This window comes from Macaca thibetana, chromosome 3 (genome assembly GCF_024542745.1).
Source record: "Macaca thibetana thibetana isolate TM-01 chromosome 3, ASM2454274v1, whole genome shotgun sequence".
NCBI classification, from domain to species: Eukaryota; Metazoa; Chordata; class Mammalia; order Primates; family Cercopithecidae; genus Macaca; species Macaca thibetana.
In genome coordinates, this window is record NC_065580.1 from 154,492,405 (window position 1) to 154,505,767 (window position 13,363).

General features: G+C 50.5%; 3 protein-coding genes across 9 annotated transcripts in view; 1 reads left to right on the forward strand and 2 right to left on the reverse strand.

Moving 5' to 3' along the window:
- LOC126950660 (uncharacterized) overlaps positions 1-6,468 on the forward strand; it is a 70,925-nt gene extending 64,457 nt beyond the window's left edge. For 5 of the 6 annotated variants that reach the window (XR_007724236.1, XR_007724238.1, XR_007724237.1 and 2 more), the window contains 2 exons: positions 3,364-3,584; positions 4,620-6,468. The gene's annotated coding sequence lies outside the window, so the exon portion shown is untranslated. Of the gene's footprint in view, positions 1-3,363; positions 3,585-4,619 lie in introns of those variants that run through there. The other variant, XM_050784521.1, reaches the window with a different exon arrangement.
- Positions 1-13,363, reverse strand: part of NDUFV3 (NADH:ubiquinone oxidoreductase subunit V3) — a 379,957-nt gene that overhangs the window by 328,726 nt on the left and 37,868 nt on the right. The window lies entirely within an intron of this gene.
- The window catches only part of SLC37A1 (solute carrier family 37 member 1), a 62,343-nt gene that overhangs the window by 15,302 nt on the left and 33,678 nt on the right, over positions 1-13,363 (reverse strand). The window contains exons 9-13 of the mRNA XM_050784445.1: positions 11,710-11,790; positions 6,800-6,931; positions 3,446-3,536; positions 1,673-1,735; positions 760-845 (exon numbers count right to left, since the gene is read on the reverse strand). Of these exons, the coding sequence (XP_050640402.1) occupies positions 760-845; positions 1,673-1,735; positions 3,446-3,536; positions 6,800-6,931; positions 11,710-11,790 (453 nt within the window). The remainder of the gene's footprint in view (positions 1-759; positions 846-1,672; positions 1,736-3,445; positions 3,537-6,799; positions 6,932-11,709; positions 11,791-13,363) is intronic.

Consider the following 13,363-nt stretch of genomic DNA (forward strand, 5'->3'; position numbering starts at 1 on the left):
ACATCTCCAGCCAAGGGCAGCCTTCTGGAGCTCCTGATTTGATTTGAGAGTCTGACTGCCAAGTCCTCAGGCTTCCCACCCCCGATGGCAGCAAGGGGCCCACCCAGGCATTTCTTCACTCAGCATTCTTTCAGGGTCTGTGTTGGGCCATGTCCAGGACCCCAAGATGGCTGAAAGTCAGCCCTTGTTCTGGGGCTACTGGAGAGGCAGACGTGCAGAGCTACAGCGTCCACTGACAAGCCTGTTACCTCTAATGTTACGACGATAAAAACAGTAAGGATGTGCATTGTTTCTAACCCACTGCAAGATGGTGCTACTGACACCCCATTTTCCAGATGAGGGAACTGGGGTACAGAGAGGGATGTCACCGCCCAAGGTCAGGAGCTACGAAATGCTTGAAAAGTGCTATGCACCATGTGTCACAACGAGAGGGGTCGATGCCTAAGAGGTGGCGGAGGTATTGCAGATCCCAAAGGATGGGCAGGAACTTGTCTGGGGCAAGGGGGCACCCCAAAGCGAGGAGCAGCTTGTGCACAGCTCATGCTGAACCAGCAGCAGCTGTGCATGTGGGGGAGGGAGCCTGGTGGAGGCCCGCAGGTGCAGAGGGAGGGGTCAGGGGACAGGAGGCACGAGAGGGAATGAAGTGGGCTTGTCAGGAAAGTGGAGCATGGGACAGATAGGAGAGGATGCTGGCTGGTGGGGAGGACAGTGGAGATCTGTCTGCAGGCTTTGGGGCCCAGGGAAGGCAGCAGGGCTGACCGTGGGGGCTGCGAGCAGCAGCATCAGGCCGCAGGTGGAGGCCCTTTTCTCCAGTCGGTCTGAGATCACACCTGCCAGGATCCCACCTGCAACGGAGAGGCGGGCTTCAGGCGCTGACGTCCCAGGGCATGAGCCCACGGGGAGGAAGCAGAACTGCAGGAGCCCGGAGAACGGCCTCCTCCTTTCCCAAGCCCCTCTCTCCATGCATCACGGGCAGGCAGGCTTCTCACAGGCCTGACCTCCCCACAGGCCTCCATTGGTTGTGGTCAGATGTGAGAGTCTTGGAGACATCTGTGAGTTCAGGTTTTAGACCACTCTTGAAGCCCCTTTATCTATCAAGGTACTAAGGTGGCCAGTCTGTCACCTGCCCAGGAGGCATGCTGCTGCTTTTTTTTTGTTTTAGTTTTGAGATGGGGTCTCACTCTGTCACCCAGGCTGGAGTGCAATGGCATGATCATGGCTCACTGCAGCCTCAACCTCCTAGGCTCAAGCCATTCTCCCATCCCAGCCTCCCAAGGCTGGAACCATAGGCTCGAGCCACCATGCCCAGTTATTATTATTTTTTGTAGAGAGGGGTCTTGTTATGTTGCCCAGGTTGGTCTTCATAACAAGAAGAGCTCAAGCGATCCTCCCAACTCGGCATCCCACAGTGCTGGGATAACAGGCATGAGCCCCAGAGCCCAGCTGGCATGCTGTTTCTGAGGGAAGCTGTTCAAGTGCAGAGTCAGGGCCCTGGGGAGGGAGGGGAGACCATGAGACCACCCCCAGGTGACGGCCTGACCCTCCTGGGCTGGGTCCACTCAGGGGATACGAGACCTTGGGGAACCCTGCTCCCTCTGAGCAGCGAATCAGCTCAGGGATCATGCGCCTTGTGAAATTATTGCTGCAGCAGAACAGGTCTTAATGAACTCACCAAAGATTCCGCCCACGTCAAACAGGGTGGAGAGCTCCCCAGCTTTCTTGGCATCAAGGTGATCTATTAAAATGACAACGGAGTGTGAAACAGTGAGGATCTCTTTCATGCATCACAGTGACACACCATGGCAGAACAGGATCCATGCACGAGACTCCGGTTCCATAAGCTTGATTGACACCAAGGAGCAATTAGCAGTTAACTCAGATTTAAAAAACAAGTAACATAGAAAAGATGAAAACACTCTTAACCAAAAACCGTGGCTTTCCTCTGCTCAGTCTAATTATCCCACCTTTGGCTCAGAGGCCCCCCAGGGGCCCCTCCACCATGAAGCTAGATTAACACAGGACAGAAGTGGGGGTGTGGAAGGAGCCTGGATGCTCGAGCGTCCTGTCACATGTGCTGTCTGACCACATGACTTTAGAGCTGCAGATGAGGACACAGAGGCCTCCCAGCACCAGCTCAGGGTGCCCTCCACTAGATTTTGTACAAGTTCTGGGCTTTAAGGTGGACTGAGCCAGCCGTGCGTGAGAAAGGAGACTGGGCTTTAAGGCGGACTGAGCCAGCCGTGTGTGAGAAAGGAGACTGGGCGGCATCTGGGGCTGCGGGTCAAACCTGGCATTTCCGAATCATCAATGGCACGGACGGGAAACTTTGCTTTTTTCAAACAAACTGGAAATGCCAGCAGTTCAAGACTTAAGTCCTGAGAATGTCGCCCCTTTTGCAACCACAGGGGAAGAAGGGAGAAAGAAGGCCCAGGCTGTGAGCAGCTCACCGGCCGAAGTGAGGCGGGGGTCACGAGGCAGGGAAAGAACCTCAGGATCCGAGGGCGCTCCTTGCTGCCTCCCCACTCACTGGTCCTTGGGCAGGCCCTGTCCCTGCTAGGCTGTGGGACAGTCCCCACACCACCTCCTCAACTTCCCTCCTGGGGTATTCAGCCTCCAGCCTCGTGCTGCCAGCATTCTCCGCTGGTGGGATCTGCATCCCCAGAAAAGGTGGTCTGCGCTCCTCGGCCTCCCCCATTCTCAAAGGCCTCCTCTTTGAGACATCGCCGGATCCTGCCCCTTCCTGACGGCCTGGTGTCTTCTTGTCTTCTCCTTCCTCTCACTCTCTCTGGCTCGCTGGGCGAAGAGCCCTCCACGTGCTCCTGGCCCATCCCCGCTTCCTCTCAGCCAGGGTTCTGGTTTCCCCACTCAACGGCCCCTTCCCTTAAGCACTCTTCATCCCCTCGTCTGTCCTGTGGTCACACATGACACGGGGGAGCATGTTACTATTTCACTGGCACGTTTTCTCATAACCTAGAGCTGCAGCCACCGCGGGGCTTCCGAAACGTAACGCAAACTGTTGGCCCTGCCAAAAATGAGAAGTTATCTCCCAGAAGCCATTTCCAGGTCAGAGTATCAGGGATTTCTTCTCTCAGGTCCCCAGAGGCCTTGCTTCTGCTCACTGGCTGCTATGATCCAAAGTTCAGTGTAGCCCACATTTAAACGCAGGCGGCCCCAGAGCAGGAAGTACCTCATGAATTGGTAGCCCTAGCTGGGATAGAACGTGTCAACCGTTAAGCCCCATAAAGGTTACCATTATGGCAATACAGTTTGCATATCTGAATTCTTTTTAGCCTATGTTTCATCATAGTACTTTATTCAAAAGTGTGTCTCTCAAATCACCCTTTGTGACCTTGTGTTTCCAAGACTCTAGAAACCAGCAGATAGAAGAGAGTTCAGATCCCAGTCAGTGTGCGGAACTTAACGTGTTCTAGCAGCGGATACTCACCCACATTCGTGATGTACAGGGGCAGCCAGAAGAGGAAAGTATAGCTGACCAGCTTGGCGAACAGCAGACACAGCGAGAACTCGATCACGCCCTGAAAGAGAGAGCGGTCGGGCGTCTTCTCCAAATGTGGAGCCAGCAGGTGTGTGTAAATATGCAACAGAGTTAAATATGACTTCGCTCCCATAAAGACATCCTGTCTTTGGTCTGGCTTTAGCACCTCCAGACACGTAGTGGGGAGGGTGCTGCACTGCTGTGTGGTGCAGTGAGGATGCGGGAACTGTGGGGCACTCACCCCAGCAGGTGCACCAGGGAGGGGCAGGACCCCTGACAGGGGTGGGGCCACAGCTGCAGCTACTCTACTGTCACATGGGGTGCAGGCCCAGTGTGGCCAGATTTTCTGCTTTTCAAGTGAAGACAGAAAGCCCTATTTATCTATGAAATTTCTGAATTTTGAAATGGAGACTACCTATTTTTTTTTTTTTTTTTGAGACGGAGTCTTGCTCTGTTGCCTGGGCTGGAGTGCCGTGGCCTGATCTCAGCTCGCTGCAAGCTCCGCCTCCCGGGTTTACGCCATTCTCCTGCCTCAGCCTCCCGAGTAGCTGGGACTACAGGCGCCCGCCACCTCGCCCGGCTAGTTTTTTGTATTTTTTAGTAGAGACGGGGTTTCACCATGTTAGCCAGGATGGTCTCGATCTCCTGACCTCGTGATCCGCCCGTCTCGGCCTCCCAAAGTGCTGGGATTACAGGCTTGAGCCACCGCGCCCAGCCAATGGAGACTACCTTTTAGGATCAAAACCCAGTGTCTTTACATCAGAGTAGAGTCAATGAAAACATGTACGGGTTTGATTTTCATACGACATCGGCTGGAAAACTTAGCTATTAAAGAAGTTCTCGTATAGCCGGGCGCAGTGGACTGAGTACTGAATGGCTCCTCCTTCTTCCCTGGAACTGAAATCACTGTAAATTATAAGGCCATCTGGAAACACACAGATCAAACAATTCCGACCATTCTGTCAGCACACAGGCTCACAGGCTACTGCATCCCGCCTGTGAGTACTACAAACCAGTCCGCACCAGGGAAAACAATGAAAAGAGACACGTAGGTACGAGTGAGGAAATCGAGTGGTGGGTTCTGTAAAATGCCTGTTTGTGTTTGTTTCATGTCTACTTTCAGAAAGAGGTGGCACTTGTGAGATAAAAATTCCAGAGGCCATCTGAAAATTCAGAGTGAGAAATCCAGTAACACTGTGGTGCTGAATCCCCCGGCTGTCTGTGCACTGAAAATCAACCAAAACGGGGGCCGGGGGAACCCAGCGCTCCACTTCGCCAAGTCATTCTAAAATGAAACGAGTTGATGTCTTCACAATTGATGAGGATGTGTGCGTGTAATTTATCGTATGCCTTTCACGGGCCTGGCATTGTGCTTAGCAGTCATTAAATGACCTCCCTTCATCCTCAGAACAACGTACGGTATTACCCCAGGGATGGAGCCCATGTGACAGATGAGGACATGGAAGCTCAGAGTGTGCCACACTTGCCCGGAACACCCAGGTTGGTGGTGGCAGGGGGAGGCTTGAGCCGGCCTCTGAAGCCCATACTGTCTATAACTCCACTACATAAAAACCTATATTTTTATAACTAGTGTGCACCCTACTTTAGTACAAGTATTTGGGGGTAGCTACAGAGGAGGGTATAGCAGAAAAGGTCACTAGTTTTTATTAAGGACACAATTAAAAACAAATCTTTTGACTTAAACCTAGCAGCTTCCACAGGCCGGCATGCACAGCCCTTTCCCCATGAGCTGGTGTCATGCCTGGGCTGGGACGTTCTTCTCTGGCTGAACACTGGCTCCAGGGTCTGCCTCTGCAGACCCAGTTTCTCCTGGGCACTGGAATCCTTTCTGTTCTGAAGTCCAGGTTCTCCCCAGTCATTAATTTCTGTGATATGATTTTGAGGTCTGGGTTGCACTGCTTGTGCTTCCAGCCCTGACCTGCTGAGGGGCCTCGGGCCTATGCCCTGACCCTCTGCCTTTCTCTAGGTCGTGTCAGCAAGTGAGAGCTGTGTCTGCTCCCTGGTGCTCTGGCTGTCAGTGCTGGAGGGCACGGCCTGGACAGTTCCCCCGGACAGCCTGCCCAGCCCACATGGCAGGGTCTGGTCTCCCTCCCGTGCCCCTGCTCTCGGCTCTCTGCCCCCATCGGAAGAACACAGCCTCTCCACACCCTGTGCATGGCTCCTTAGATTCTCTGCTGAGGGAGTCCATGAAGGTAATAAAAACTGAAAAAGCAGCAAGAAATCTTACAGTGCCCGTCCCGCTCATCTGCTCCAAGTTAGCTCGTCCTCAAGACTGATCACCCACTGTGGGGCACGGTGGCGCCCTTCTAGTCTGGAGGCAACGCCAGCAGTATAAGCGAGGACCAGCCCGGTCCAGATTCTGACTCCAAGGCTTCTCCCGCCTGTGCTGCTTGTTCTTCCCTTGGTCCCTGCATCCTCCCTCTCACTCTTGGAATCCTCTGTTCACCACGCACAGGCAATCAGACCATGGGCTGTGGCACTGAAGGCATTTTTTTTTTTTTGAGACAGAGCCTCACTCTGTCGCCCAGGCTGGAGTGCAGTGGTGTGATCTTGGCTCACAACCTCCACCTCCTGGGTTCAAGCGATTCTCCTGTCTCAGCCTCCCAAGTAGCTGGGATTACAGGCGCCTGCCACCATGCCTGGCTAATTTTTGTGTTTTTAGTAGATATGGGGTTTTGCCATGTTGACCAGCCTGGTTTTGAATTCCTGACCTCAGTTGATCCACCTGCCTCGGCCTCCCGAAGTGCTGGAATGACAGTGCCCGGCCCAAAGGCACTTGAAAGGGAAAGAGAATCCAGCCAGGCTTGTGAAGGCCACGGCACGGCACTCAGTGACAGCACCTCCCATGGGCTCACGCTCAAGGCCTGTGGGAGGGCAAGTGTACCGGGGAGGGCCGGGCCACAGGGGCCAGGTGGCACAGTAGTCAGGGCCTCAGTTCCCCAACCTGTCACGTGGGGAGGCCCAGGGCGCCAGGCTTTCCGTTTTTCCAGTGAAGGCAGGGAGCCCCATTTTTCTATGAACCTTCTGAATTTCTAAATGAAGAAAACGAATTTCAAAAAAAAATTTCAACATGGTATGAGGCAAACCAAGTATCACTGCAGACATATTCAGTCCTGAAGCTACCAGTGTGCAGCGTCCGGCTTCGGCTACGGATTCGAATCCCCGGGTTCCATAACCACAGATCGCTTTGTAAGCTTAATCATCAACTGACCAGACTTCCCACAGCCAGCGCAGCAGCCCTTTCTGAAACTTCTGAAACTCCTCCTGGGCACGTTTACTTACTGGAATTTTCAAGGCTCCTGTGAAGCTGATGGCGGCTGTGCCACTCCCGCCGTCCCCGGGGAGAATGACGACATGGTTTGGGTGGATGGAGCCCTTCCCATCTGACAGCAGCAGGCACTGCATCTCGGGGTCCTGGAGGCAAATCCATTGGGAACAAAAGGGAAAGGTGTTACCAGCTGGGCAGTCTGGGTGAAGTGGGGCCACGCTTCCTAATGACGAGGGTGCCTGGCGGCTCTCTCTTCCACTGCCTTGGAGACATCCTGGGTGACATTCCCACGTGGCCACTGCGTTACAATGATTAGCATTCATGCATTTTCATGAACAGCTAGGTACACAGATCCTCGGAACCAGAAATTCTAGGAATCTATTTGCAAAAAATAATTTGAAAAGAAAATACGTATAAAGTAAAATGGATGTCACATCATTGAGAAAAATTAGAAAATTCAAATACATCCATACGAATGACATCTTGCAAAAAAAAAAAGGTTGGGAGATTTTAATGACAGGAAAATGCTTATGACACATTAAATAACACATCATTCAAACCTGCATGTCATTATAACCTCAAATAATGTTTAAATATCTACATATATAACTAGGCAACTATAGGATCTATTTCTAGAAAGAAAGCAGCTAAAATCTAAGCCAACAATGCTTGTCACTGAGTGGTAGAATTACGTGTAATTTTTATCAAAATGCTAATAAGAAATTCTTTACATGATCGTGTATTTTTTAGGAGCTCACAATGGCCATATATGACCAGAAACATTATTTTAAAATACACCCATTCTGATATTTATGAATTCTGATCGTCTAGATGTCTCTAAAGGACAAAGTATACATTCATTAAAGCAAAGAAGAGTGATCCCCAACCTAGAGTGGGATTTCAAGTCAGAGCAAGGATAACATAAAAATAATCTTAGCCTGGGCCACACAGTAGGACCTCATCTCTAGGGAAAAAAAATAGTGGAATGTGGTGGTATGCGCTTATAGTCCTAACTGCTCTGGAGGCTGAGGCAGGAGGATCACTTGAGCCCAGGAGGTTGAGGCTGCAGTGAGCTGCGATTGTGAGGCTGTACTTCAGCCTGGGCAAGACCCTGTCTCAAAAAAGAATGAAAATAAAATAAAAATGTTCTTCATGAATGAACTATGAGGTTCAAGGTCTTACAAAGAAATGCATCTCAGACCTTTCACAAAATCAAACAGCCTTGTGGTACTTATCTCACTATAACCTGTTTTAAGTTGGACTAAAAATGTAGTTTAATTAAAAAAAAAAAAGAAAGAAAATGGTAATGTATTCCACATTCCCCTGTCCCTTGATATTTATAATTTTCTTCCAGTGGAAAAAAGAAATTTGGAAACTGGGTGGCAGGTGGGACTGAGTGCAGCCCAGTGTGGGCACCCAGCGGGTGGCCTCGGGGGCAGCTCAGTATCTACGTTCCCCCAGGAAGCCCGGCTTCACGGCTAGGACTCTGGCATGGAGAGCGGGTCTCTGATGAAGATACTCACATGTGGCCACATAGTCAGGTGCTCTGGAATGAAGATGACAAGCCTGAGTGCAAATGCCTAACATGCTCCCGATGATAATTCCATCACGGCATGTGAAAACGAAGAATGGCAACTGAGTTTCAGAATAAACTTTTCTCTCATGAGTTCTGCTAATCGTACAGTTTAGGAAACGGAATCAGTAATGCTCTACTGTGGCTAAACACTGGAATCTTCTGTGGGGGGCTTTGAGAAGCCCCGAATTCCCCCAGCCCAGCTGAAGCAGTCCCTGGGGCAGCCCCAGGCGAGTTCCACTCATAGCAAGCTGAGGGCTACAGGACTTCACAGGCTGTTCTGTAGGAAACAGGCTAAGCAGTGGGTGAAATGCAACCAGCTGGAGAAAAGTCAAGTGGAAAGAGGCCGCTTAGGCAGGAGAAGCGCACCCTCTGACCCACACCGAAGTGACTGCAGGTCGACACAGAAGATCTACCTGGCCTCAGGTAGGACCCAGATGCACAAGGGCCACCCACGGCCCTTGCAGGATTTGTGAAGTGCTCCAGGGTCCACTTGCTGGGCTGGTTTAAAGCCACAGACACAGACCCTCTGCTCCTTATCTAAGCAGCAAGGAGCCCCCTAGACAGACAGAAGGCTCTGTTTCTGCTGAGAGTAGGCCCTGTGCTCACACCCACTCATCTTAAACAGGACTTGCAGCCACCACGCCCCAGTTGCTTACTTCTGGAGGAGATGGGAAAGACAGTGTGGGGCCATGGCTGGTTTTCCAAAACAAACAGGGGGGCTGCTGCTGCCTCCTCCTTACATAGCAAACAAGAAGCCACCGGGGGGACCAAGACAAGGCTGGAGGCCAAGAGGCACCTCTGCCTCTAAACAAGCAGTTTCCAGTCTGTGTCCCAAGAGCCCCAGATGGGATCTGTGGAGCCCCTGGCAGGTGTGGGGGCTTCTGTGGCCAGTGCACGCCACGCTTAGGGCTTACACTTTCAAAGAGAAAAGGGCTCCCTCTACTAAAACACACACACACACACGCACAACAAAAATCCACACAGATGCACGTGGGGGGACTGTGTAATAATGACCGCTGTATCTAAAAATGCTAAGCTCACCCCGCTACCCGATGCTGTCCGCAGCTTCCCTTAGGAAAGGCCATCGCAGAGAGATTTGTGGAGTTCCCACTTGGCGTGCAAAGTACGCGGTGGAGTCACATTCAACCTCCAAATACCCACTCCGCGCTCATGCTGTGTTTGGTGGGCCCAAAAGTTCTTGAGCCACAGTCAATCAGAAGGATCCTCAGAGATGTCAAGGAGGAAAAGTGACAAGTGACTACAGGGACGGCAAGTGCAACCGCCCCCAAAACAATCCTCTAAAATGCCCATGGGGACTTGTGGGCTTGCCACATGGCCAAGTGACAGCAGAGCCTCATTCTCTTTCCCACATTTGCTCCCCACCCCGCAGCTTTCTTTACACGTCTCTTCACGAGGCCACTGAGAAAGTGCCTGCCATGTGACATAATTTAGCAGCTGTCTGAAAAGGAGTGGAGGTCAGGGGCCCAGTGGTCACTCTGGGAAAGGGGACATCCAGGGTGTCCAGCCAAACTCGCGGGGCACTCTCCCCACTGACCCTGACCCAAATGCAACGGCAGGCCTGCCGAAAGGGGGCGCCACGCAAGCGCGGCCAGCACGCGCCCGGTCGTGGTCATCTGAAGCATCACCCTCAGCCTGAAACAAGGCCTGCCAGTGCCTTTACTTATGTAACTGGCTCCTTGACAGCAAGTTCGTAAACAGCCTTTCTTAGAAGGGCCCGGAAAAGGAAAGAGAGAAGCTATACTCAGAAGCCAGGGCTAGTTTTATGGGTCAGTTACTACACCAGAAGAAAGGGCCTGTGGTCTTGATTCAGAGCAGGTGGCCAGCTTCAGTATCATCAGAGAGGGGCCACAGTCTTTTGGACACTGATTAGGACATGATTTGTTTAAATGTGAATTCAGAAGTACAGATTTTAAAGCATTTTGGTTGAATTAGTCACTGCCTGCGATCTCCTTAAAATCCAAGAACCCAGATGCATGAGACATCATTTTTCCCTTTTCTAATATTTCAGCCACCACAAATAAATTTCCCCAGTCAATAAAAAAGTGAGACGCATGTTTAGTACATTAATCCTTTAAGCCATTTGATTTAAAAGGTAGGGAGAGCAGCCCCTCACACATGCCGGAGGGGGCCCTCTCCCAGAGGAGGCCCTGTGTCTGTAGAAGGTTAAACCTGATTTAGAGGCCGGGCGTGGTGGCTCACGCCTGTAATCCCAGCACTTTGGGAGGCCGAGGTGGGTGGATCACCTGAGGTCAGGAGTTCAAGACCAGCCTGGCTAACATGGTGAAACCCTGTCTCTACTAAAAAATATAAAATTCAGCCAGGGGTAGTGGTGGGTGCCTGTAATCCCAGCTACTTGGGAGGCTGAGGCAGGAGAATCGCTTGAACCCAGGAGGCGGAGGTTGCAGTGAGCCGAGATCGTGCCACTGCACTCCAGACTGGGTGACAGAGTAAGACCTTGTCTCAAAACAAAACAAAAAACCAAACCAAACCAAGACAAAACAAAACAAAAACTCTCATTTAGAAAGAGAACAGCTTATAACTTCAATGATTAAACTCAAATTTAAAATGCCTGCTGTGTCTTGGTGTGGTCAGCTAAGCAGCAGCAATGGGAGGAGCTTCTACAAGGATCGAGGATGGAAAGGGTAGGGGACAGGAGGCTCAGGTGCCAGCGGTGGGCAGAGCCTGCACTGAGGGCTCCCCACTACTGCAGAGGACAAGGCAGATTAACTTAGCATTTCTGTGTCCCGAATTCCTCATCTGTGACATGGGGGAAGGGGACATGCCTCTTTCTGTTACCTGCTTCTCCTTTACCTTTTCTTGGTCCCATGATGTCAGTTTTCTGTGTGCACCTCATGTGGCCAACCCACCATGCGCCCCTCACCCTGACACCCTCTGTGCTCAGGCACCTGCAGACTCTCCCTCCAGTCTCTCACAGCTCTGTTCCAGCACTGTCTGCCTAGGGAAGCCTACCCCAAGGCCAGCTGAAAATAGAGCCTGCTCAGCCTGTCTTCCTTGTACTTGGCACCTCTTGGGGGACATCTCTGCTTAATTTCCGTCTGCACCAGCACCACCCCCCACACCTGGAATAGTGCCTGGGACATTGAAAGCTGCGGAGCTGCTGAATGAATGAATTGGTTAAGTGTAAAATCCAAAGAAAGCCAATAAAGGAAAACTCAAATTTTACTGAAGAAATTCAATGAGACCTAATTTTTTTAAGACCTGGATGTTTGTGACACACGTCACATAGGCAGAGGGACAGAGAGAGCTGACGAGGCTCAAAGGAGTTTTCCTGCAGCTCCGACATTCTAGGAAGTGTGTGGGACTTACCAGAGGCCTGTTCTTTTCGGTCTTCAAGATTTGCTTCTGGAGTCTCAATCTGTTTGTACCATTCTCAGAGCCTTTTGAGTGCTGGGAAAAAAAAAGTTTCATTAGAGCAATACTGATTCAACAGTTAGAAATTAAACCTGGCTTTACTGTAGCAAGGATACTTACTATTGTCCCAAAAAAGCTACCAAGAGGACATAAGACAACTGATTTAAACAGAGTAATGGTTGGTCTCAACACTCCAGACTCTCAGATAATAGAATGTGAAAATCAAATCCTTTCTTGAAGAAAGGGCTAAGACAGAGGTGTAACCAAATGTAAAAATATCCATTAACTTTTCTTAATGAGTGTGAGATTGTTTCAACGGTTTTGAAATGAAAAGGCACAGAACCATCTTTCCGTTTAACACGTGAGGAACACCTGCCCTCCCTAGGCCAGCCGATTGCTTCTGCAGGAAGAAAACCCTCCCTACGGAAGGAGAGTGTGGAAGCCCAGAATGTGCTCCACAGCCCCAGAATGCGCACCTGCCGCTAGCAGGTAGGGGTGTGGAAGGACTCGCTGAGAGCGCCAAACCTCAAAATCATTTCCAAATTATCTCCTGTTACCAAGTGAAAAGTGAAGAAATGAAGGCAGTTTCTTGGGCACTAGAATAAACGTACCATTTCCTAATCATTATTTCTGTAGGGCTCTATGTAGAACCCCTTTTGAAGATAATTAATGGTATAAAAATAATTGTTGAAATTCTCTAATGGTAAAATTTCATTTTCTTTAAGAAATAGTCTAAGCAAACTTCCTTTAAAATAAGGAATTAGTCTGTACTTAGAAAGATGTTATTCAATCACTCTAGTACAAATCATAACAAAACAATTTCTAAGGCCTAGAGAGGCCCAGGCGATTTAGATTTCTGGCACTAGTGCTGGATCCATTTGAGAAGAAAAAACCACCAGGCTCGCACGCCACCTGTGAGATCTGCAAGTAGAGATCTGTGAGGCCTCCAAACGGCGGGAAACACGGGGAAGACAGAGCATGGGTTAAACTTCGTTCAGATGGACAGTTAGATCCCACCCTTTACATTTCGAGGCATTTCCCCTGAAAAGGTTTTTGAAGGTTAAGAAAAACTACTGATCTTATTACCTGAAAATGTAACAAACTATCTTTAAAAATACATTTGTTTTGTGCTCAGATGGAGCGCAAAGCCTGCCAGGCTAGGGGTGATGATCTGGCCGGTTCATCCTCCGACCGTTCCAGGCAGAAGCAGAGATGGGCTCCTGCTCCCCAGCATTTGGGCCCCCCGCAGCGTGCAGAGGCCGCCAGCATTACCTGGGCCCTCTTCTTTCTGCTTTTCAGCCAGGAACGTGGGTGCTCAGGCAAAGCCTATCTTACAATTCCTTTTCAGTTTGATGTGGTCAGCTAGGCAGAAATAATGTTAGGAAATGCCAGGAAGTCTCCTGAAAGGGAAGGGGCCTGTCCCTAATTTCCTTTCCCTCCTTCCTCCCGGCTGGAATACAGATGTAATGGCTAGAGCTCCAGCAGCCACGGACCAATCATTCACTCATTCATTCAACAAATAACTATTAAGCATCAACTCTGTGCCAGGCACTGTTCTAATTGGTTGGAATATATCACCTTTGGCATGAAGCCATGCACAGGGGAAGAA